Consider the following 26486-nt stretch of genomic DNA (forward strand, 5'->3'; position numbering starts at 1 on the left):
AATGGAAAACAAGAAGCATTTAGAAGATGGTCTTTTCAGATGATCCTCTTTGGCAAACCTGGCAGACACCTCAAAAGACCTGTAACCACTACAGCAAAACATAGTTTTATAAATTAATGACTCAGGGGACTGAATATAGATGCTTGTCATATTTTTCAGATGTGTATTTGTAAAAAAAAATATAATACTATGTTGTTGTTTTTTTCCTTGTACTTCACAATTACATGCTCCTTTTTTGTTGCCCTTTCACATTAAAATGCATTGTGTCAAAATGTAAGGACGTATGAATGTTTTTGCAGGGCACTGGATCTTAACAAGTAATAATAAAACAGTTAGAATATCACCACAATATTTAGAATAATTAATTACCTAAATTTCAATGCAAAGTTTTAATGTGGCAGAAGTCTCATTTAAACCCATAAGCGTGCCTCCCCTGCAGATTGATTGACCATCATTAGTGTCTACCATTGTATATCAATTGTCATTTTTCACAAGTAGACTAAAAGACACTTGCATCTTGGAGCATAGCAAAATACAACAGAAAATAAATGTCATAACATCAGCACTGAGCAATTTCCCATCAGGAACTAAACACATTTTCTTAATCTGAGCTGCTTACAGTTAACTGTTGTGAAACTGCTGTTTTCCTCTAACGGCTCATTTTGGCCCAAGCAGTCTGTATGGGTGTGTGCGTGGGTGTGTGTGTGTGTGCGTGCGTAAGTGTCCGCATGCATGCGTGTGCACACACGTGCCTCTGCAGCCAGTCAAACGCCTCAGGTCAGGCATGTAATTTCTGGACTCGGACGCTGTCTTCGGCTGCTTTGTTCAATCACTCGGTATTTACTGCCTGTAAATAAACACAGGTGTGCAGGCTGAGCTCAAATTGGAGCATGCAATTTCCATCCAACCAAGGGTCAAAATTTTAACTAAATATTTGGGACAAAGAAAGGGACCTTGTTTCAAATTCTGGGGTGTGGGAAGTAATCAGGGCAGAATGGGTGCAATTTCACCCTCAATGGGGTTCAACAAATACAGTGAGTGTTTGTCATTTCTAAGGGACACATTTTAGTTCAATGAAGTTCAGTGAAAGGTACATCTGACTCATTCCTGTGTGCAGACTTAACAACAGTTAGTGGGCATTTCTATTTTTGATGTAGCTTTTCAAAAACAACAAGAAACAGAAAGCTGTTGAAAGCTATTTCAACACCACTTTTGTATCTTAAAATGCCATAATGTGTTGATTGGTCCCACGCCTTTATTTACGGAAGATGGCAAACACAACAGTCACATTTTCTACACAGTAGCACACCAGACTGGATGTGACCATAAGTACAATCTGTCTAAACAGGCATTTAACCATGTTTACTGAATGTCTTCATTGTTTGGAAGATGTATAAACTCTTTATACAGAGCAAAAACACACAAGTGCAAGGTTCACCTGGCAGATGGTGGATAAAACTGACCTGCACCGACTGACATTCCTCACAATTAGATCGTCTCCCCCCAGCGAAACCCCAACATCAGATTAAACATAAGCACATCAGCTCCAACACAAATGCTAGATTATTTTCTCACAGTGGAAGCCATTGTTCTGCCCACATCGTAAGGAGACTGAGGTCACATCCTTTTTCCTTTGAGGGTGTTCAGGCATATCCTACCATGAAAAAAACGTCATCATGTTGCCTGTTTAAACAGCTGATTTTACGACTCAACACAACAAACAAACAAATAAAAGCATGTGGTTTGAGTTTTATGTAAAAATAATAATAATTGAAAAAAAAAATTAAATTAGAAAAGTCATTTATGAATTTTACTTACTAATATCTCACACATTATTGGTCTCTCAGAGATCTATTGAAGTATGGGTACAAAATATTATCTATCTTATATATTTTTATCTCACTTAATAGAAAATGCTTGTATGACTTTGTTAGAATAAGTGTAAGCTATTATTATGAGAAGCAGAGATAAAGTGACTTAAGCCTGACACTCATGTCTACTTGAGACCTTTATTTTGAAGTAAGAAAGGAAGTAGTTCTTTGTTGTTCCTCTGATAGTTAAAACAACACTAAATTGTAGTAATGTTCATAATTTATGAAAATCAATCAATATTTTTGCTTAATCTTTACGCAACTTTAACAAAATATCCACTGCAGGTATAAGAACCTTCAACACCGTTGATGTGGCTGATTCACCTCTTCCTGGTCCCTGGAGAGCGGGCCTTCTGAATTTCTATGTTTTGAGGTGCAGGGTCACCACCTGAGTAGATAAGATACTGCTTTGGATAAATAAATGGTCCTACATGGCCATTTAAAGTGACCAGTAACATAAAAAGAGCTATGTATGTTTTAAGTAGATAGCTAATCTAAGTGTAATGTGTGTGTTCTTTACTATGATAGAGTTGAATTGTAAAAAAAAAGAAAAAAAAAAAAAAAAAGACAGTCACAAAATGGCAGCATTTTGGGTGCCCAGGTTTTCAGAAAAGATATATATGATTTGTAAGCTCTGTGAGAAAATATTACCAAACACTGCTGCAGCTTATCAGTGCTGAAGTTACCATCCTATTTGTAACTTTCTATTGGTGATAAATAAATGTACTATTTCACAGTTTTTAGGAATGGTGGACCAAATTTAATCCTGTCTTGTTCAAATCTTAAGCACTAAAATCTAAAGTACTACGATTGATTCAACTGGATTGCTCGATATAGCACAGAGCAAAAAGATTTACTGATTTGTAAAAATAAAAATAGAAATAGCATTTTCAGCATTTTCTCTAGCATTAGGATCACATTGGATTGAGACAACATGAAAACAAAGAATGTATCCAATAATGATTTTTGGACTCAAAGTCATTTAAGGCTAGGCGTTAACCGATGCCAAGTTCCAGTCTTTAGTGCAACATAACCTTGAAATAAGAATCTGTAATGGGCAAAGTAACACAGGGACTTCTTACATTCAAAATTATAACAACCAAGCAAAAGTAAATAAATAAAAGATGGAGCCAGATTTCACAGTCCTAATCAAGAGCACAGAGTGTCTCAGTTATTACAGGACATGTTATAACCAAAACAAACACCTCGGGGAATTCCCAGCATTCAAATGAATACAAATCCACATCAGCATTGATCTATCTAGGATGTCAAATCTAGCTTCAGCTGAACGTATTTAAGGTCAGTTTTTTGATTAGAATAAAACCTTTCAAACCAACCCTAACTCCAAACATGTGCCATAATAACAATCCCTAAATAATCCTGTGGATTAAAGGATGCTATTTTCTTTCCCACCCCAGCTGATGCAGACACAGTCATCTCCACCCAGCTGTAAAACACAGACTATGATGACCTACATTATTGTACAGTGGGCACACACTCCAGGGATTGTAGGCAGGCGTCTATGCAGCTCTAGGCTTTAAGACACAGGTCGAAAAAAAAAAGAAAAGAAAACCTCAATGCACAACAGAGGACTGCATGTTAAACACAGTGGCTGCAGATTAGCTCTCTGTTCCTGCAGGGCCCTCCCTCTACTGCCTGCCTTTGATATTTGGCAAAACCTGTCACCTCCAGGGGCAAGACAGACACAAGGGGAATGTTAAACGGTCCTATCCTTTGAGATGAAACATTCGATATGAATCATTGATGCCGCTCATCTTCAAACTCGCTTTCGCTCTCTCTCTCTCTCTCACATACACACATTCACATGCATATGTATATATATATATATCCCATTTACCGTAGCTTCCAGCTACTACAGCCATGCAGCACAAATGTTATGTTCTCATTATGAGCAACTCCACTAATTAAAGACTAATTCATTACAGTTTGGTTTAATGGCAATGTAGAAGTTGCATATTCTGCACTTTTCACACAAAAACTGCAGGACGGTATGCAAAACATTTTCCTCAAACATGATATTGTACAGTTCTAACAGGTTTCTCTCAGTGTGTGCATCTACGCCGGAAGGTCAACATTTCGAAGGTTCATGTGCCCTCTAGTAGTGCTTCGACAACCTAACGCAGTCAGTGGTGCCCAGAGGCTTTAACACATTAACCAGAAGCTCGCAGTGTGCTGACATGTGTCTGGTGCTCTTCATCCTGCAGGAAACACATTCCAATGCAATACATGGCAGCTTGCGAGGGCAGAAATGAGGTGTTACAGCTGCCAGGACCACCTGCTCCTGATGGCCAAAGTGTTTCCGTTAAGAAACTTATTTAAACCTACTTGTTATTTGTGAAAAACAATTTTACCATCTTTTTGCTTTGTAAAAGGTGGTGTGGGATGGGCATTGAAAATGGGCCAGCTTTGAAGGAATAAATGCAAAAAGAGGAGATAAGTAAGTAGACAATGTCCCCTCATATTTAAGGTTCAATTCTGAACAAAATTGTTCATTTAAGCACATATACTCCCTGGCTGGGAGAACAGTCCTGCTGCTTTGGCCCAGTGCATTAAATTTCCATCCGATCCCAATGAACCTTTTCCAGTTGATGGGGTTGTCAAAGATAAATCCTGTACTATTTATACAAAACCTTGAACGGTATTCCGTGATTTTGTTACCTTAATGCTTATTTGTAGGAAATCAATAAACCAGCCCTCCCCTCATCAGAGGTGTAGAACAAAGGATCCATTTGTAGACCATAACATTTTTATTTTTATTTGTACCGGTTGTCACTTGATGCTGTTTTGTAGAAATTTGCTTTATTTTTGAATGCAGATGCTTCTTTTTGGAATAAGGTTATCTTCTGTCTCTCAGTGACAAATGATAAAAAATGTTGCCACTCAATGTTTAATATTGGCACAAGCAACCATAAGCACATTTCTGCAGTTTTGCTTATTTTTATTGGCTTCCATTTAATTTCAAAATTAATTTAAGGATTTGCTTCTATTTTGTCTTTTAACAGGCGAGCTTCATTTTATCTGTCTAAACCACTGCCCTCTCTCATGTACCATCTGACACTGCCAGACCAGATGGCTATACATGTTCCTAAGAGTCGCTAGTCATTTCACTTCTTCACCATTTTGTCGGTTGTTATGTTTGGTTTTGTTGCACAACCCTTTTAGCATTGCTCTTTTCACTTAAGTATTGGTTTGAAAGGCAGTTACAGTGAAGCTCTTCTTTCAAAATTAAAAATTAAATGTTAAACATACAGGATAGTCAAACTCGCTAAGTTCTAAACCAGCTTTTACTTCCCCAAATTTTCATTTAGACATTCTCTTCTTCTTCTTCCTCTTCTTCTTCTTCTTCTTCCTGACAGCTGTCCGTCTACAACTGGCTGTTGAGTATAAAGGGAGGGACTTATCTCAGAGCGTGGGGAGGTGTGACCTAACCCTTAATTCTAATTGGACGCGGAGACTTTAACTGCCAACGTGGTCATCCAATCAGCAGCTCAACAGGAAAGGCCGCGCTCGCATTGAGGTGCGTCACATGCACATCTTTGAGGATGATTTTATTAATGACCGACCTCACGTGTGCTTTCGGTTCTGAGCCGTAAATAAAGCCACAGAGCGCCCACTCTAATCTCAGCCAGTGCCCGGTTTCAAACCCACGCACTCGGACCTAAAAGAGGACTTTTGCGCCTACGTTGCAACAAATCTGCAAAGCGCTTAAGAGGCTGAATCAGACCTACCCATCCCCCGTTATCTTGTATCCAGCTGTCAAGGGGTCCATTTAAATATTCCGTCATCCACTCCGCGATGTTGTCCACCTGCGATGTCATCTCCTCTTTGGACGCGCACTCCACGCACACCGTGCTTCCGAACTCGAAGAAAGCGATAATCCGACCCCAGTTCACGCCGTCCCGGAACAGTTCGTTTATGACCTCGGCGAACCTAGTCCTCGCCGTGTCTCTGGTGAGGTACAGCTGCTGCGACATCTCCACGAAGTCCAACTGGTACAGTTTCTCGAGTTCGTCCCCGGCGTCGCGCATGACCCGGTGGATGTCTGCGTACGGGTCGGACTGCGAGATCCGCCTGCAGAGGCGGTGGGGGTCGCTGTCGCTGTCGGGCCCCGGTCCTGCATCGCGGCAGCGCCGAACCAAAGTCGGTGAATGGTCACCTAAACCTCCGTTATTAGCAGCGTCGTCGTCCGGGACTCCGTTAAATCCCCACACGTATCCCCGTTTGGAGAGTTTATGGCAGATGTAGTTTTCCACAATAATGCGATTGTAGTCGTTCGCCATCCCTAAATGTGACACTTAGTGTAAATCAGAGCGTGCCCTAAATAGAATGCATTCTGATCGAAATTGTGCGGTGCTATTCAATCCCACTGCAAAGCCTCGTCTAAATCTGGGTTTATGTTGAGATCTAAGCAACGCAATTAATTATTCCACTCTACAGGCGAAAAATATTTAATAAACTCAGAAAATCAATTTGAGACAAAAAAAAATTATTTGGATCTCAAAAAATCCCCCGGTTCCGTTTGAGCAGGAGTCTTCTTTTCCCGAATCCTTGCAGGGACACTGCTGAGGAGAGATCCAATATGCGGAAGAGCTTGGAGTAGTTTGCTTGTTCCTGTGCACATCCCCCAGGCGTAGAAGAGCGGCGATTAGAAAAATATATGAATGAAAGTCAAAGTTGTGCGCGCCTGAAGGGGGATCCACGGCGGCTCAACGGATATTAACCCCGGCAACAAGCCGAGCAGACGCGGGGCTGTGAGTCAGACAAGGTCGGACTGGGTCCTCTTCAGCGATCACTCCTCATATCAGCAGCAGCTCCAGCCCACCGCCAGTGGGCCGCTCTCTCTTACTGACGTCAGCTCACAGTCTCCAACTAGGCAGGGGGAAAACCCTTTTTGTAGCTAGTATTTGTGTAAGTATTGCACAATAAACGTATATGCTATTAAAAGCCAACCTTCCGTAAGAACACGTTCCTTTCATTTTTAAAATTGTGCATGAGAAAACGGTTCAGCTTTCTTTTCATCAGGTCCGCTCTCCCCCTTGTGGTTGAAAGAATTTACTAAACATTTGGCTCTATATACACGAACAAGAATGTTGAACTTTTGCACTTCCAGGCACGTTACGAGCTTAAAATGTTTGTTATTGCAGTTTTATGTACTTGACCACCACTTAAGTAGTGCACGACTGAGTATAAAAGTGGAGTAAAAGGATAATAATAAAAAAATTAAATCTGGAAATTGAAGCGTTCATTTTTATACAACTCATTTTATTCTGAAACACTTAAATTAGAGCAACGAACCAACTTCAGAAAATTGATCTATGTGTACTTAAAAAAAAAAAAAAAAAAAAAAAAAGCGGTTAGGTGAAGACCTGAGTTTTTTTTATTTGTTTTTTTTTTTTCCTTTTGGACAGTATTGGTTGAAAATGGTTGCCGCTATACACGTAAATACAGGACAGTCATGGAAGAAAACCTGTAAGGCATTATAAAAGATGAGACCAGAGCAGAAGTTTGCTTCCCAGCAGGACAATGCACTTAATACTATACCCAGAAATAGTTCATATAAAAACATTTTCGTATGTTAGAATGGTTCAGTCAAAGTCCAGACCCAATTTCAATTAAGATTTTGTGGCAAGACCTTAACACTTCTGTTTAGAAATGTTCCTCATCCAATTTATTTGAGCTATAAATAGCTTGCAACGAGGAACAGGCAAAACATTCTACTATATTATTTTGAATGAAAAAAAAAATCATCTCTATTGTTACTTCCACTTCACTAATATGCCCTGCTTTTGTTCCAAGAGGCTCTTCAATTTTTGCAAGGCACTGTACCATGTACAGTCTCTTAATCCCACATAGATCTACTCCAGCACTACTACTAAAGTCTTGCTACAGCTCTCAGAACAAGAAGTAAAACTAAAACACTTAGGCAATTAGTTATTTTTTTCAATACAATTATTTATTTTATCATGTAAGAAAATAAGACATAAGAACGTTCCACTTTTGAAAACTTCTTTCAATGGCACACAAGGTGAAGGTGTTAAATCATTTTGGCAGAAACAAAAAAAAGGGGGAGAGGGGAAAGCAAAACACAAGAGTGTGCAGGATGACTATCATGTACAACATTCATAAACTGATTGGAAACATACTGATAACACTATTGAGGAGCTGGGGAGACTAAAGCTTCAGTTTTCACCGATGTTCAAACATACTGTAAGCATAGGCTTTATTTGCATAGCTTAAAGGTGTTCAAACAAAACTGCTTCTACATAAGCTACATGTTTCACTATGTGTTGCTACCTCAAGGAGGAGGGAGGGAAGGAGAACTTTATTAAAGCAAATACATGCAGGATAATGAAATGATCTCCAGGTGTAGGGCAGAGGTGTAGGGCAGAATGCCTTTAAACCAATATCAAATGAGAACATCATCAAACAAAAGTCATCCATTCCCACGTTCATATCTTGGATTGAATAAGGCTTTTTTTTCATCACGAAAAGAATAGAAACTGATAAAATACAGAGGAAAAAAATTATATTTTACAAGCAACAACAAAAAAATGTGGATTAAGTCACACTGTTAGATCTGTCCTACTCAACTTCTGACTTATCAGTTGTCACCTCTTAAGGCTCAGAATGACTCCATGGTTTCTACAACCGACGATCAACAGAGCAGCAACATAGATTTAACATCTTTTGGCATTCTAATGTTGGATCTAAAAATAATAATCCAAAAGCCTGATTTGAATGTTGGCATGAAGGTACATTCGTTGTAAAATGGGCTAAAGGAAGACTGTGAGAGTCTATGAAGCATTTCTTAAGCCTAGCTTGAAAGAATAGGAAAGATAGAAGTTTATTCAAGGTTTGACAAAAACCAGACGGAAATTTAGAACCAACTGTGGAACTACTGGTCCAAACTCTCAGGGACGCTGCCTGTCTGAGTGATATTTTGGACAAATTTCTTTGCCGTCAGTGGACCTAGAGACAGGACTCGAACCAGCGAGTCACCTGACTCAACAACAACCAAACAGACAAGCGGATCCCGACAGGATCCAAATTTGAATGCATCGACACACATGAAAATAATAAGAAATCAGATTTGGGTTGCAGTGTATGAGCTTGTGCAGGTGAAAAGTGAAATCATGTGCTGGCTTTTCTCCTTTCGCCCTACCTACGACTTCATGGCTTCAACTCGCAAAAAAATGCTTCTTTTCTAAGCTGGAATAAAGAACTTAATAATGACTTGATAATCAAGAAGATTAAATCAAATGGCTTTTCCGTCCCTCACTGGGTTGGCTCAGTCACAGTAAAAACACATTCATGCACACAGTTCACCCACAATTATTACTATTTTTTCTTACCCTCACTGCATTTAAAATGTAGAGACATCAATATAATTTGGAAAGGATTTTTTTTTTTACATTTCCAAAATCAGAAATATTGCAACAAAAAAACAAAAAAAAAAAAAACAAAAAAAAAAGAAAAAAACCCTCTCACTCAGACATCAATAAAGAATACAGTTGTATCACTTCACAGCTTACCACACAAGCAAATCACAAAGACAAAACATCATACGGCAAATAACCCCCCACAGAGGTTCAGTCAGAGGTCATTCAGTCAAAAAGGGAAGGTGCTTTGCCTGCAAAGACTTGAGGTACAAAACTTATTTAGTGAAAACTGTAAAATTCTCAGTATAAAGTGGAGATACTTCTGTGATATAATGTAACAAGACGACTGAAAGTGTAAGCTTACTTTCTGTTTAACATTATAGCTCGCAGTAGGAAGGAATTTTAAGCCATATTTGGTACAACTACTCAAGCTGTCGTCTGCTTCTGTACACAAGGAGGGGAAAATAAAAGCACTGGAGTGACTCAGTGCTTCAAAGGAATCACGTAATATAAAAACTGCAATGTTTAGTCTGCCCCTTCTCCTTTCCATTCCTATAACGAGGAATTCACATTTAAACAAAGGGATTCCCTGTCCAAAGGCAGAGAATGTAAAACTTAAACTTTAAGGAGAAGTGACGTCACCAGAAAGTAAACATAATACACTATGTTTTTCTGTTCTTTTCATAGTTGATATCAAACTTTTGACTTGTATGTGCATTCCCACTCAACTGTGTACATTTGTAAAGACGGAGGATAAAGCTGCAGAGGAAGAGGGGCAGTACTGGGAGGTGAGGACATTAAGGCTGCGGCTACTCCTTCTTGTCGGCTGCTTTCGATTGCTCCCTCTGAATCATGCAGCGGCGTACGATGCTGTCAAAACTCCCCAGGTAGAAGAGGGCGATACTCCGAAACAACCCCATTGTGACAATCTGTGTGAACATTCACAGTTATAACCACATGTACAGCAAACTGGCATGCTTGAGGTCATGTTGTAATCGCATCTCGATAAATTAGAACATCGCTGAACAATTTATTTCAGAAACTGAATTCAGAAATTGAGACTCGTATACAATTTACATTCGACACAAAAGTGTGTGTGATATGTTTTGTTTATTTCTGTCAGCTTAAAACTAATGAGACCCAGAAACTCTTTTTCACATAAAATTAGAATCAGGCAATCGAAAATATCAACACATTATGTTTATGGTCATTCTATGGCCTGCACCATCATGGGGAAAAGTGCTGACTTGACAGCTGTCATGCTGACACTCCACTTAAGGAGGGTAATCCTGAAGAAGAGACTCCTAAAGAAGATGGCTGTTCATGTGGTGCTGTATCCAAATATATTACTGGAAAAGTGAGTGGAAGGAAAACGTATGGTAGAAAAAAAAATGAACCAAAAGCAACAGGGATGAGTGCAACCTTCAGAAGACTGTGAAGCAAAGAAAATTCTGAAATTTGGTCGTGCTACAGGGGCTAATTGTCTTGTTTCTTGCAGGCATTTCTAATCTAAACAGAAAAACAGGAGCATTGGGCTGTCACTCATTGGTTCAAAACCCTTTTCCTCAGTAAGACATGCCAGTGTTGTTCAACTGTGTTTTATTAAGTGCAATAAGTCAGCCATCTACCAGGAAATTAAAGAGGACTTCATACTTCCTGCTGCTAACAAGCTTCATAGATACATTTTAGAGCAGTTTGATACCTTCCCACATTACCGAAACTGATTTGAATATAGATAATCCTGTTGATGATAATCAAGAGGAAAATGAGGGGCCCCATCAATGGAGAAAAGTTCAGTGCTACTTTTAAGACAACCTGGACTTTCTTAACACCTCAGCAGAGTCTGAACACATCTATGCCACGTAGTGTTGATGATTAATTCATCCTTCTGGCAAGCACTGAATGTATCTCATGAAAACAAAGGCATGAAGATATTTTTGCAGTAGGCCAACATTTATGTATAAAAAATTATTTTAAATCACTTTTTAGTCTAATTTCCTTAAAAACTTTACTGTGGTGTTTTATTAGATAGAAGCCATATTCCAAAACTAACAAAAGTAAACACTAAATATATAATCAGTTTGTAATTCATCTATACTATATATAAAAAAGAATTACGTTTTGAATTGAATTACTTAAATAAATCTACATCTGAGAAAAATTTCAAGTTACTGAGCGGCACTTGTATGTGTATGTTTGTACCTGCTGGAGGCCTTCTGTGATGGAGGTGACAGGTGACATTCCACAAGTGAGAGCTGATAGCATGTAACCATCTGGGCCAACTGAGCTGTTAAAGTTTCCTTGCTGCAATGACAAAAAAAAAAAAAAACACAAAAAAAAACCAACAGGGAAGCTTAAACTTTAACACAATATACATTTTAAAGTCAAGTCAACAGTAACTGAAAGGATTTTCTTACCACTGCATCCCTGACAAAGATTTTGGCCACTTGGTCAGGCTGCCAAACTCCAGAGGTTTCAGAGATCAATTTGGTCTCTAAAGGCTTGGAAAGGAAAGAATGAAAAGCAAAAGCTGTGAGAAATTAGAAATTACAGTCGCTTTAGTTGCTAAATAAAAATATGCCAATCCATAAATGAATACCACAAACTGTTCAGTGGAACTATGTGTCTGTAACCAGATCTTAAACCCAGATTAAGATTTAAGATTAAGGCACCTTTGATTTGTTCTCTTCAGCCAGTAGTGGAGTGTCCGTGTCAGGTGGGAATGCCACAGTCACATAGATATTGTACGGCTTTACCTGGAAGTCAGAAGTAGCATGACCAGAATATAAACGACAGTAATAGCCTTTTTAAGATATACAACCCTCCCCCATTTTCTATGATTTTTTTTATTTTTTATGATGGGAGTCATTTTTAAACCCCGCCTCCATTAACATAAGCATAATCTCTTAAAACAGTTCTAAAAATATGTAAAGCTATTCCAACTACCTGTATTTTGCAGATAATTTCAGCTGCTGTGTGTAGAGAAAAATTAGTGGGGGGGGAAAAAAAAAAAGTAAACAAACCTCCATCTGCAGTGCCTCTGCCAAGCCACGCAGAGCAAACTTGGATGCAGAGTAGGCAGTGTACCCAAACAGGCCGATCTGACCCGCCTGGGATGACACAAACATGATGCGGCCCATTCTTCGCTCCTTCATGGTGGTTATCACGGCACGTGTCGGATAAACGCTGCCCAGGTAGTTCAGTTCCATCATTTCCTACACAACGTAAAACCAAAGGTCACATCTAATGCAAGAGAACGCTCCATACTGAAGTGCATTTCACAATTTAAATATACTTGTAAATGTTCAATTAACAGTAGTAGAGATTTACTTCTTCATAAAATAACAAGACAATATTAGGTTTTATTCAAATGCTTCATTTATGAGTCACTTTCTTTGCTGGAACTATTTATAGATCTGTGTTATTGAATGGTTTAGCAACACTAATTATCCTTCTAGACAGGAATGAAAGACCATAATAGAAAACTAAGCCAGACACTTCAAGAGAAAGCACATTTTCTGCTCAAAATTGCTCAACCTCACATTTAACTTTGCTTTCAATGTATAAAATATGCAATATTACTTACAATTGGAAAGTTTTGAAGGATCCTATTAACCTCTTTAAGATTAGAAGTCACTGATACTCACCTTGAAGCGCGTCACCTCCATTTCCTCAAACTTTGCAGAAATGGCCGTTCCAGCGCAGTTTATAAGCATGTCAACAGGCCCAAGCTTCTCCTGAGCCTGCATAGCAACAAAATCCCACTTTTATAACATTACTCTAAATTATTAAGAGAATCTGATATGTCCTATCAAAGTGAAGAGGGTAACATTACTTGTTTTATCACATTTTCCACCTGCGTGTAGTCACTGGAAACATCCACTGACACGCAGAGCACCACCTGGATAGAGAACGAGATTTAAAAATTCAATCAGATGTGAGGTTCTAAATGACATGATGGAAATGACCAGACTGTAGAGTGGATTTTTAAAAGATAAAAAATACCTGCTTGTCGTTGATGGCATATTGTTCCACCTCTTTCTTTGCTCTTAGTAATTTCTCCTAGAAGAAACGCTGTGTGTAATTAATCTACTACAAAAACATATTGCTTTTGAAATAAATTAGTGTAAAGCAACTGTAATACCATTCATATGTATTAGCCTACACTGGACCAAGTGAATTGAACAACATATTTCAAGAACAATAATTATATCACACGATCACCAAGTGTCAAACAGAAACTAAAGCAAATTTTTGCACGTGGTCATTCACCTGACATGGAATAAATTCACCTTTACTTGCGCAGGGTTTGACGTAAAACAAAAAAAATAAACTAAAAGAGTTGACTGTAATAACAGCTTGTGGAGGACTGGAAGGACTGGTTAAATGTTTGCACTGACCTCGTCTCGAGCGACCAGAGTGATGAACGCTCCTTGTTTGTAGCACTGAATTGCGATGCTTTTCCCAATCCCACTGGAGCCTCCTGTCACCTGATCAATACAGCAGCAACGTGCAAAGGTCAGGGAAGCTGAGAAGATGCAGTAGCAGAATATTCACAGCAAACGTCGAAGTGATGAAAGGGGAGTCTTTATAGACTTTCATTTAAATGAACTGTAGGTTATTTACTGGGCAATAACCAGAAAGGTAATTCCAAACAGACAGAGTTATTACTTAATATATATCCTAGACATTGCCGCAGACCATTTACCAACGAACAATTTATTCCTCTAATATTTCTGCAAATTACGTGACAATACATGCTTCACTGTTTGATTCTTTCATTCTGTTTGGAATATATTGGTTGGAAAAACATCACTTTCGGAGCTTGTTAGGGATCTAAACCACACCTATTCTGAGAGCAGACCTAGAGGAATAAAAGCCAGTGACGTGGCCCTTTTGAATCTCGCTAAGTTATTAGCAAGACCTCTGTTAGTAGTAGGTATAGGGTGGTCACTGGCATTAAAGCAAGACTTTACTAAAAAAATACAAAAAACTAAGGCTCATGAAAGTGTCAGAATGACTGGGGTTTTAGAGTTATAAAGAATATAGTTTATGCAGTACCACCTGTTACTGCGCACAGCCGGTCAGCAGGCAGAACAAAGGCTAGAAAATGTTTCCCTTGGTTACAATAAAGACAAAACTAAAAACTATGACTTGGTATCAGAATGATTTGTACATCTTTAGTTAAGAACATATGCTTTAATGCAGGAATTAGGCTTATTCATACAATTTCTCTTTTTTTCTTTTAACTTGACAGTAACTAAAACCATAAATTGGTATTGGAGCAACAAAGATAAAATATGTAATATCAAAATCAACCCTTGTAAAAAAAAACTGAAAAAAAAGACAATATTTTGTATGAAAAATCAAAGTATATCGTGCTCAGTTTTCTTTTTTATATATACATTTACACAGACCTGGAAAATATTGAAAACCAAGGATCGTTTTCCGTCCTACGTAATAACCCAGTGTTTGTCGTGGGCGTGTCGCTCCATAATTCCCCCCCAAAATATACGGGATTCAGAAGAAACGAGTCGAAACGTTAAAGCACTCCTTCGACCGTAGTGGTGGACGTGTCAATGTCTACTCAGAAAATAACTTTTATGTACCGTGTTAAACTGATGCTTACAGCCTGAGCATCAGTCCACTCTTTCTTATAGAAAGAGTGGACGTTAACTACCGTTAACGAAGTAGAGGTACTCACCACGACGTGGGACCCGTTCAGCTTCAGAGGTTTGGGGCTTATGAGAGGCGATATCATGTACAGCAATAACACAAAAGCAACAATGAAGGCAGCGACGACAAGAAACATAATGAACGGCAGAAGGAGCCACCAGGAATGGACGAAGAGCCAATCTGCAATCGGTGAACTGAACGCTTCCTCAGAGGACATGGGGGAAACCTTAGCTTGCTTGCTAGCTAGCAGGCCAGTTTCTCCGCTCTGTTATAACAGCTATGAGGCAAGCGACGGCCCTGGGAGGGGTAGCTGGTGAAGCGCAGACCTCTGGGGAGGGGTCGCTCCTGGTTTTGGCAGCTGGTCAAAGACTTATAAAGGCCAGGTTAACGAGCCGTTCTGGACTTTAGCCCCTTGCGACAAAGCTCCCTGCGTAGAAACTAAAACAAACCGAACTGTGTACAGTAAACGGTCATTCTTGGTACTTGTAGTCCTACAGTGAATGTTTCAACAATGACTCCTGAGTTCAGAGACAGCAATTCCCACAATGCAACGCATCATTAAGGCACTTTGAACTTTAGCCTGAAACTAGGATGAGTGATACGTGAGTCTCCGACAGACTGGGATAAATGCATTTTTATTTGAAATGATAGGGCTACACAACATATTCAGCTCAGTGGTGGTTCTTGCATGGTAAATCTTATACACAACCAAACACATACTTCCCTCAGAAGCCCACCCTTCAAAAAGCTTTAATAGGTAACTTATTAGCATTAAAATTGAATAAGCATTCTTTAAAACTTTTGAAAAACAGAATTTTGAATTTTAAGTAGCTGCAAGTCCTAATTAATAGCAATATCACAGCAGTGTTACTTTTTGAAAAGGAACGCAAAATTTAGCTTTTAAATCTACAACTTTCACACATTCCTTTTGCAGTGCATTAAATAAAAACACCATTTGGTATAGCTGTAACTTTTATTTACACTAAAGAAATGAAAAAGAAAACATTGGATGCATCAGGTACCTCTTCTCGCAATAAAAGGCCCAAGAGTTGGTTACATAAATGTGTAGACATACACTGTAAAATAAAACATCCCCCTTAAAAAAAAATTACAGGAGACAGTTTCCACCTCTCAACAGCAACAAAGTACATTTGTATACAATTTCTAAAAGAGCATTGTTGAAATGCACATACATTGTACATTTCTTAGTTGTAGTGACAAAGCACTTGATATATATTAGAAGTATGACTTAATTTAGTAATAAACCAATAAAAAAAAAACATGCATTTTTTTCTGGAAGGCACATGGTGCAAACCGCAAGTCATTTCTGTTAGGTACACAAGGTCATCTTATCTGAGCCATCAATGTCCACCTTTTACCTCTCAATCTTGCTTAAACGAAATATATTTTATTCCAATATAAGGCCTAGATTTTTTTAAGCTTTCAAGGATCATCAGCAAAGCCTTTTAGTATAAATGATTATGTACAGTTGTGTATAGAAAGAAAGCCTTACTGAGTTGTGAAATAATTCAAAGCTTTAGGTCCTTCAGGAATGGTGAAATAATGCTGGTTTACCCACAGTGGTGATACTTTTTAAGGCCCATGTTAATTTTAAATAATGAATGACTAAACACATTTACCTGCAACTAATTTCCTTCAAAACTGCATCAAAAAATCCATCCAGGCATTTGCATCCAAGTCTGTCTTACAAATTTTATAATCACAACCATTCTCGGACAAGAATGTTTCACATCCAAAACATATGAAGATAATGTCTTTGATTTACACTGCAAGACTTATGCATTCCTTGACCTACAGGATAGGGCATACAATATATGAATTACCTTATTAAAATAGGGTTTATGAAAAACTATAATGGAGTTGGAAGTAGCCTGTAAAACCAAAACACAAATGCAAGTTCTAGTTTGAAGTACCCAACTTGCAATAATGGTGTATGTCTTATAGGTTTCTCAAACCTGTTTTAATATTCTGATGATAAATAATTTAGGGCTCTAGTGCTTACACCAAATTAAACTCTGAAGTTTCCAATGTGGGCTCTTTTACGTTTAAACAAGACAACTATATGTAGCAAGCTTTTGAGTTTGGACTGGAATGGACATAAAAAAAAAATATCTTCCACCCTTTTTAAGTTTGTACTTAGGTAACCCATGGGGCTTAGAGAATAAGGATGAGACAGAGAGAGAGAAAAAAGGGTCATAAACAGTAAAGAGACAATCACACTTTCATTGCTTTGGTTTGGCTCTTTGGATCCAATCTAGCCTTCCTGTCCAAAGTCTTCTGTAAATTTTTTCAGTTTCTCCAAGTCCTGTTCGTTGACTGTTGGCTTTGTGTTGGACAGAGATCTCAGCATGTCAGGCTAAGAGGAGGAGGAAGAAGAAAAATGGTTCAAGTAAGACCTTTTATTAGGAGTGTAGAGATTTATAAGTAGAACTTCATTTTTGATCACATACCCTGTTAGATTGTTTTGAATGATCAACTTTGCAATATTAACTCATCAGCATTTTTTTTCAGCAAATGCAAAAGCACCTCCCTCTGTACTCAAGCCTGTACCTAAATTGCCCTGGTCTTTTTTTTATTTTTTATTATAGGACTATATTCATACAACTGGTAAAGTACATGCACATTTATAGAAATAGTTACATTTTAAACTATTTAAACCACACTGAGTTATCACAATAAACAACCCTCTGTATAAAAAATTAAACAACCCTCTGTGTTTCCAAGTCTATGTAAATATCAGATTGTCTTATCAAGGGAGAGTTGCACATCTATACTTGAAACAACAACTAGACCATCACTAGCCAATACCAGTTTCCAGTTTCTTTGTCATCTGACTTACCAATTCATTTTACTGATACAAACATAAAATAGAAGATGCTTAATGATATCAGAAATTGAAGAATGACAATATCATCCCATTTATGCAAAGCAATCGTCTCTAACCTTAATGTGCTTTAAATTGAACTCAAAAAGGTGCAACCAGGTCCATGCTGATGATTGTTATCTCTTCTTCTAATACTGGTGGCATTAGAAAGCTCTACATGGTGGAGTTCTCACCACTGATGCATTTTCCAGACAGGAAAACAACAACACTGGAGATGCTGACTCAGAGCAAATCCAAACAAGTTGACAAATCCTAATCAAGATGATTGATTAGTGCATCTCCAATTAATACATTTGTAGTAATTTTCTTACCATGGACACGACTGGTTCCATTAGCTTCTCTCCAGGAACCTCCATCCAGGTCATTTCAATTGCGTTGGGATCACCAGGAGAGCATGGAGTCAAAAGGTCATCATTGATAACATTTGGATCAGTTCTGGATTGACCTCGTACCTTATATTAACAATAGAAAGATTGTGGGCTTATTGTAATGTGTTATGCAGTTAGATCAAACCTTACAGGAACCTTATGAAGACATACCCGTTTGAAGTGGGTTGCTGACTGGACCTTTCGAACAGGCTGCATTAGAGCGTCTCTGACCATGACGCTGATGTCTGCTCCTGAGTAACCGCTTGTCTTCTTCCCCAGAGCTGCAAAATCTGATTCAGTGAGACTGTTGGGGGTCGAGCCGAGATTGAGTTTGAACATGAAAGAGCGGGCATGCTCCTCAGGCAGCGGTATGTAGATCCTCTTCTCAAATCTGAAATTATTATTATTATTAGAATGGGATGATGACAACTGGATATTACATAACTTTAAAACATCTCGCAACATTTACCGTCTTCTAATGGCAGAGTCTAGAGTCCAGGGGATGTTTGTGGCTCCCAGCACTAGCACTCCCTCATTGTCATTACCCACACCTGTAAAGCAGACACAAACTTCAATAAAACAGATCAAAGCCACATACAATTTCCCTGGTGACGTCTTCAGATCTATTTTCCAATCAGTCACTCCTGCTGAAAAACACCCATAAAACAAGATGCAATCACCCCTCGTACTTTGCAGATGGACGTGACTCCTGCGTTTGCAATTCTCAAGTTTCCAACTGTCTTCTTACTTCTAAAATGACCAATCCTCATTATGACCAGACACTTAAATTTTTGTTTCATCAGATCACAGAACATGTTTCCAAAAGTGAAGGTCATTACAATCTGTAATTAGGCATTTTTATGCTGCTTATGAGTAATGACTTCTTCCTCCTTGAGTGGCCCTTCAACCCAAGTCCATATGGGATTAGTTTAACTTTGGATAATGACAATCTCTTCAACAATCTCTTGAGTGTTTTGCTTTTGTTCTGGGGTTGATGAACAGCCCAGAACCAAAACAATCATTTCTGGTACACAGAACCTCTCTCCTGAAGAAGAGCAATCATTGTTCCTACCCATGCGGTTTATACTGGAACCTAATGGTTTCCACAAACATTGTTGTGAAGTTGGCACCTTCAGGGATCTTGAAAAATTGTACTCAACGATGACAAACTTGAGGAGGTCAACAATTCTCTTCCTGATATTTTGCGTGATTATTTTGGACTTTTCTGACATCTAAGCAGGAAGCTTTAGAATAAAATCCATCTACAGGAATGGCTCTGTTTAATTCAATAGTTTTGAACTAACCAATTAATCAAAATCTTACAAAGCCATCACATCACCATCTGGGCTTTCCAAGATTATTTAAAGGCAGAGTGATCTTAGAACAAATCTCTAACTTTGAATAAAAATATCTGAAAAAAATTATTAACTTTACATTAAGCAAAAAATAAATTAGCTTGAAGATAGCCTAAGTAATAAGCTAAAACAGAAAACATTTTGGTTTATTCATTATTCAGGTTATCTCATCTTATCTTTATGTAAATATGTGGTTTCAGTTGCGTGTGAAAGCCCCCACATTTAGAGATTTATAGCAATTTCAGTGTTAGTTCTGGAGTTTCATGTCTTTACCTCACCTAAAGCTGAAACTTCAAACAAAACAGAAGAAACTTGTTAAACAAAGCAGTTTCCATATTCAAAAGAACTAAGTCATTACTTTTAGAAAGTCTTTTAATTTTACACGATAATTAAATTATAAACAATGTCTAAATTACTGGAACCTGCTTAAACTATAGACTTCTAAAAGTTTGGCCATCAAACCCCATTTTCAAAATAAAAACCAGGAATAAACAACAAACCAGGGAGACATTTTATATCAAGACAACAAATAGTACCTTTAACATTGTTTCAGAATTGAAAGACATTTCTTATATGGCAAGTAATTCCTAATTTTTGTTGTATTTTTTTCTTAGCCATATATCTGTAAACTCATGTTTAGAAGTAACATAAAACTAGCCAGCCTACAGTCATTTCACAAAAATAGTTGGCACCGATTTCAGCAGCTCATTCATCTGGAAAGGGAGAGAGCAAAGTGTGTACTTCCCCTTTTCACTGCTTTTGCTGGTTACATTAACAGGGACATGTGTCTTTAACAAAAAATAAAACGACGCTACTCTGTATAACTTCCTTGAAACTTATAGCATTAACAAAAATGAAAAAACAAATGCTTAAAATTTTTTGAAAGGAAAATAGATGAAACATTTTTTGAAAAGTGACCAGATTAATTCAAGAAGCTCTTCCTCATATATAATGTAACAAATGTATACTATGTAATGTTAAAACAATTGAGTTTTCGATTATATTACACTGACAAATACTCATTATAATCTCTATTTAGTAATCATTGATAACAGCAGTGACTGTTTACACTCACCCTGCATTTGAACCAGGAACTCTGTTTTAATTCGGCGAGCAGCTTCACTCTCGTTTTCACTCCTTGAACCGCACAACGAGTCAATCTCATCAATAAAGATGATTGAAGGCTTATTCTCCCTCGCAAGGCTGAAAAGATTCTTCACCAACCTGCAAAGTGAAGTGAAGTGCTTTAGACACTTAAACAGCAACGTATTTGAGGCAATTTTTTAGGTTACCCTATTTGTTATAATTTGTCAGAGAAATGAATCATTTTTACTTTATGAGTTACTATGTCCACAACTCACTTTTCACTCTCTCCAAGCCATTTGGAGACAAGGTCCGATGAAGAGATTGAGAAGAAGGTTGAGTTATTCGCCTCTGTTGCCACGGCCTTAGCTAGGTAAGACTTTCCTGTACCAGGAGGCCCAAAGAGCAAGATCCCTCTCCATGGAGTTCTCTTTCCTGACAGTTACATAAAGAACTAATTAAGACTATAAATTACTATAATGAAATCCTTAATTATTCAACAGACAACTAATGAGACAAACATCTTTTCAAATAAAGTATACCTGTGAAAAGGTGGGGGAATTTGATTGGAAGAATAACAGCCTCTTTTAAAGCCTCCTTGGCTCCCTCTAAACCAGCAACATCATCCCATTTGATGTTAGGCTTCTCCATAACGATTGCACCTGTAAAGAAATTGTATAAAATTATCACCAGGAAGTATAAATAGAATGTTTGTCCAGAAACAAAATGTTTGTTTTTTTTTGTTTGTTCAGAACAAACCTGAGAGTTGATTTTGGAATTTCTTTTTCTCTGGATCATCCCCCTCATCACTTTCATTCCTGGGCACAACAGCATAAGTATTATAAATCCAAGTTAGCTTTGATCACATTTTTATATTCATGAATGGAAACCACCTTCTCCAACAATGTATATGGATAGCACAACAGAGAGATCACACCCAGTAACACACCCTTTGTCATCGGACTGCGACTCTTTGACAGGTTTAGCAGGAGGAGCTTTTTCTTTCTTCTTCAGATACTCCTTCAGTTTCTCTGCTCTGTCCAGGTACTCTGCACACTTTGCTCTGATGCTCTGTTTTGCTTTGTCTCCTTGGGCCTCATCTGTCGGAGGTTCACAGAAAAAGATGGGAAATTAAGGAAGTTCACTTTGATATGACAAAAGGAAAAAAGAAAATCATTATTCTTACTGTCTGAAAAAAAATAAAAAAAATAAATATATATATATATATATTGGCTGGGTATGACTAATTCAGACCTATATTTTATCTACCAACATATTACCATTTCCTTCTTTTATACTCCAGTATCATATATGTTTACTTGAGCCATTGCCTATAATAATACTTACTGAAATTCTATATTATTTTCCTAAGAATTTAATATTAACTCTGATCCCTTTTGGCCAGTCAACTCTTATGGAATTGGAGATATTATAACCTACGATTAATTGCAGATATTATACATGTGGTCAAATAACCTCATTTTTTAAAGAAAACTATGTGAAGATTCTAGATAATTACTTAATTACTGTTAAGTCAATAAAAAAATGTCTGCTTGGTGTGGGAGCCTGGAACATGCATCTCCACAGCATCTTCTAAGATTAACATTTCTGTAAATAATATTTGACAGAAATTATTTGTCAAATAATTTTGATCTTTGTCAGCTTGTTGCTGACAAAGGTAATATAAAAAGAGGAGTTAATATATCTTAATTTTACATAAATATTGAAATGATTGAACTAGTCTCATCATAGTCAAGATGTATTCCACTTTTTTTTTCTTTTGGTTAGAAATCTAAAATAAAATAAGCTGTCGTTTATTAAATTTCACAATAAAACTCATCCAAAACTGTATATTTTTCTTAAGCTTTATAAATTATCATTTTCTTAGGCTCAAAGAGAACTTGAAGCTCCACACAAATTGTATGTAGTGGGAATGGAAATAAATGTCTCTTATTGGATAATAAAGATTGCTGACCTCTGCCATAGCACACATTGTTGACAAAAAAAAATAAAATTCCATGGCAAACCCCTTCTATTTTAACTAAAATGAATTAGATAAAAAAATACATCTAATCCAAAATTAAAACTGCACAAAATAGTGAAAGGGCAAAATGTTCTGCAACCCAGATTTTTATACTAAACTACTTTTTTCCAATATAAAGTACACAATTTTCCAGAACACTGACAGCTAAAGTAGGTAATTATCAATCTGTCACTCCTGACCTGCTAAGCAGTTATTAATTTTGTTAACATGTTCTCTCACATTTTACCACATGAAGAAAGTACTGAACAGCAGCCTGATAGAGACGCAGTGCCTCCTCGAAGTTCTGAGCTTTATCCTCCTGAGCTGCCTTGCTGGCGAGATCAATCGCTTTCTGAAATAGAAAAAAAAACAACAATCTTAATTATAACAGTACCTGTTTGTACTGATGTTAAAAGGAAAACCTGGCAGCAGATTTACTAAACTAACAACATAAAATACAAAAAACAGCTGTAAATTAAGCAGAAATTAGCATGATACTAAAAAGGATTTGAACATGACTTGACTTAGTGTATAGATACATTTTATAAACATACTGCCATAATCTCCTTAGATCAGATTTACGGCTATACCTGTCTTATTAGGCAACATCACACATAATAGGATCCTGTGACGAACTTTCAAAGCTTTTGTTTTATTTCCTTGTCGTTGCTAAACGGAAAAAAATTTAACTGCACACACATATATATACATACATGTTGGTCATAAGGGAAATATACATACATATATAACTTTCTTTATCGAAATTAAAATTATCCAGTATGTTCTCCGATCAAACGCATGTATGATGAGGCCACATAAAACCTGTTAGCTTGTCAAGATAATCTCATTAGCTTCCCTAAGAGTGAGTAAAAGCTCAACAACCACATTACGACAGACGTCAGTGCCAAAAACCTCGCAGAAAAATTATGTCAGCCACAGCTGGTCACTTTATTCATCACAAATTAACCACCGACCTGTCAGCTAATTTAGCTAGCAATGCTAATTAGCCTCTATTGTTACAATCGTTATACACTTTGAACATATTTAAAAGGCACAATATCTCGCAAAAAGTTTAAATACCACCTCACATTTCTGGATTACAATATTATTAACATTTTAAGTAGAGATATTTAGGGTTAAAAAACTTTTTTTCTAAAGATTGCCGGAGCGCTTTAGCGAAGCTCAAGGGTTGGTCGCAACACTTACCTGTAAATTATTGTTAGCCATAAGGGCTAAATCACTGACTCGATATCCCACAAAAACGCCACAACAGTTAGGAATAAATACTTTTAAACACTCTACGTCAAATTTCAGCCGCACATGAAAACAGCCAGCTCGATAATCGAGGTTTAGAGCCGAATTGTTTTCGTTTGTCAGATCGCCTGGAGTCAGATCAGGGAAGCTACTTCCGCATTGAAAAGTCGATGTTCGCGTGCACGGAATGTGATGACGTCAAGACGTCGCTCAAACAACGCCCTCTCCTTTTTGAGAGGAAAACAAAATAATCTCATTTTATTTTACAACAGTAGATTGAAGATAAGTGTTAATTTGCGGACATTCCCCTCCACAAATACAAGTATTTACTTTCTAGAGGTAGTTAGGTGAAATTCTAAACCAAACAATAATCTATTCTGTTTTCTTGTTATTTTTATTGTTAGCTGGAGTGAAAGTATATGTAGACAGGAAGTGAACAGGTTAATGTTCTTACCTCAGGCGAGGTAAATTTAATAATACTCAGACCTCCTGTCACCAACACAAAACATAGTTTGTACTTCTTCCACACAGACAATAATGTGCACATGAAATAAAATGCTATGTAATGACCTCTTTATTATCTAGATACTCTTGTAGATGTTCCACTCTGTCCAAATACTGTTTACATGTATCTCTAATCTTCTGGTTGCCATCTTTCCCTTGAGGTTCACCTGAAAAGAGCAAACGGAATTCAAATAAGCATCACAAAAAGAGAACACTTGTCATGAAATATCTTTTGTTGTATTGTTATCTACTGTCAGAAAATAAAATGATTGTGGAATCTAACAATACATGTATCAATCAAGCCATGGCATTAACAAATTAAGGATGATCTAAATGTTATGCCAGTAATACAGTAATGTTTGTGACATCAGTTATGTAAGCATCCCATCATTTCAACGCACGTTTCAAAATGTGAAGAAAATACTTGACGGCGTGCTGGTAGGATCGAATGGCCTCCTCATAGTTTCCAGCCTGGTCCTCCTGTGAAGCTTTTTGTGCAACAGCAATAGCTTTCTGAAAGAGCAAGAAATTAAACGCACTATATTATGTATTGTTAAAGCTGCAATTTCTTTCAGTCATGATAAATCTTTTAACTTATCCATTTGGAGTTGTCACTGTAGATCTTGTTTCTCCTTTTCACCTTATATCTTCTGTCACACTGACCCTCTATATGTCTTAAGAGTGCACTGATTGAGTTAATCATTAAAAAAATCAGTATTAAAATTAGCAGGTATGACTTTTTAAAAAGTGTGATGGGCTAGAAAACGGTAAGAAAATGGTAATAAATATATATATATAGATAGATGATAGATACCTATATATCTACATCTATATTTATGTATATATATATATATATATATATATATATATATATATATATATATATATATATATATATATATATATGTTTGTGTTTGTGTTTGCTACACTTAGAGTGCAGTGACATGCAATCACAGCCTTGCAATCTATTGCTACAATGAATTTTCAAATAATATTTATTATTACTTTTAAATTAATTGCAATAATGTGTAAATTAACTTTAATGGCCATATTGCCCACTATATGTTAGAATAAGCCAGTTACAAACCAGTCCTTCATTTAATTTGGAATCTGTTACAAGACTTAAAAAATGGTGTTAACATACTATGAATCCACGCTATCTAAACCTGAGCTTTGAATAAAGAAAATGTGAGAAAATAAACTAACAAGCAAAGCTGGTTTACAGTGGGAATTACTTTATGTACAAACAACAAGAAATGTCTCTAAATATGCCTCTGACTAAACAGTGTTGACTCTGTTCAACAGTCTGCAGAAATATGCACAAGGAAGAATGTAGCTCACAACTAGCGTAGGAGCGATACCGAGATTTGCTGTGTAGAATAGATAGCCACGAGTAAAAGTGTTGCCATTATAAAACACTGTCTGAGTACATCTAAGTAGCTGTATCAGATCCCATATCCTAATCTATCAGCCTGATGCAAAAAAACAAATTTTGATCTGTCAGGAAACTGCAGCGGATCAGGAACATGGCACGACTAAAATACAACTTTTGTTATAAATTAGCACAAGAAACAGATTAACCAAGTGAACAATAGTTGGATTTTATATTCTGTCAACCACGCAGATGTCAACGTGAACTCAGGAAGCTGTCCCGGACCAGTCGTTCAGAAAGTTTTCCATCCTACCTGGAGATTTGTTGGCTCCATGTGGAGTGGACCATTTAAGTAGAACAGATTGATCAACTAATCCCAGCAAGTCTTTGGTGTACGATTTCAGCGTCGCTAAACAGTTCCTGTTTGCTTATCGCTGCCCCATCGCTGACATAATGTGTTCAGTCTGGTTGTCCCGTAAGAAGAATGGTAGAAATGCTTGGACTCGAGGACACTCCTGTCAATGAGTCACTGTGAAACTCATTTGTTGTTGATGTGCAAGTTCTAAACGAAAGTTTCTGTTTCTTTTGAAGTCCCAACATATTTTAAAGTTGCTTTCAAGTATTAATTTCAATAAATAGCAGGAAAAAACGTCATTTGTTTTGTTTTTACGTGAA

General features: G+C 37.3%; 3 protein-coding genes across 4 annotated transcripts in view; all 3 read right to left on the reverse strand.

Annotated features, from left to right (window-relative positions):
* Window positions 1-6887, reverse strand: part of bcl2b (BCL2 apoptosis regulator b) — a 36233-nt gene extending 29346 nt beyond the window's left edge. Inside the window, exon 1 of the mRNA XM_044134299.1 lies at window positions 5621-6887. Within this exon, the coding sequence (XP_043990234.1) occupies window positions 5621-6172 (552 nt within the window). The 5' untranslated portion in view covers window positions 6173-6887. The remainder of the gene's footprint in view (window positions 1-5620) is intronic.
* A 796-nt stretch (window positions 6888-7683) lies between these two features.
* Window positions 7684-15500, reverse strand: kdsr (3-ketodihydrosphingosine reductase). The gene is made up of 10 exons (XM_044134302.1): window positions 14976-15500; window positions 13672-13761; window positions 13277-13333; window positions 13107-13172; window positions 12919-13014; window positions 12295-12486; window positions 11944-12027; window positions 11689-11772; window positions 11474-11575; window positions 7684-10200 (listed from the first exon to the last, which is right to left on the reverse strand). The coding sequence occupies exons 1-10, from the start codon at window positions 15162-15164 to the stop codon at window positions 10081-10083; spliced, it is 1080 nt and encodes a 359-aa protein (XP_043990237.1). The 5' UTR covers window positions 15165-15500; the 3' UTR covers window positions 7684-10080.
* Window positions 15501-15571: 71 nt separating this feature from the next.
* Window positions 15572-26295, reverse strand: vps4b (vacuolar protein sorting 4 homolog B). 2 transcript variants are annotated; one of them, XM_044134301.1, is made up of 13 exons: window positions 26125-26295; window positions 24841-24952; window positions 24506-24606; window positions 22922-23033; window positions 21608-21758; window positions 21418-21476; window positions 21201-21320; window positions 20937-21093; window positions 20651-20799; window positions 18690-18771; window positions 18392-18611; window positions 18164-18304; window positions 15572-17324 (listed from the first exon to the last, which is right to left on the reverse strand). In XM_044134301.1, the coding sequence occupies exons 1-13, from the start codon at window positions 26143-26145 to the stop codon at window positions 17223-17225; spliced, it is 1527 nt and encodes a 508-aa protein (XP_043990236.1). In that variant the 5' UTR covers window positions 26146-26295; the 3' UTR covers window positions 15572-17222. The 2 variants fall into 2 exon arrangements, with proteins under 2 accessions (XP_043990236.1, XP_043990235.1); XM_044134300.1 differs by lacking the exons at window positions 24506-24606; window positions 24841-24952; window positions 26125-26295 and adding an exon at window positions 23888-24132 and having other exon boundaries at window positions 15574-17324.
* Between the last annotated feature and the right edge of the window lie 191 nt (window positions 26296-26486).

The sequence above is a fragment of the Gambusia affinis genome, linkage group LG12 (genome assembly GCF_019740435.1).
Source record: "Gambusia affinis linkage group LG12, SWU_Gaff_1.0, whole genome shotgun sequence".
Classification (NCBI taxonomy): Eukaryota; Metazoa; Chordata; class Actinopteri; order Cyprinodontiformes; family Poeciliidae; genus Gambusia; species Gambusia affinis.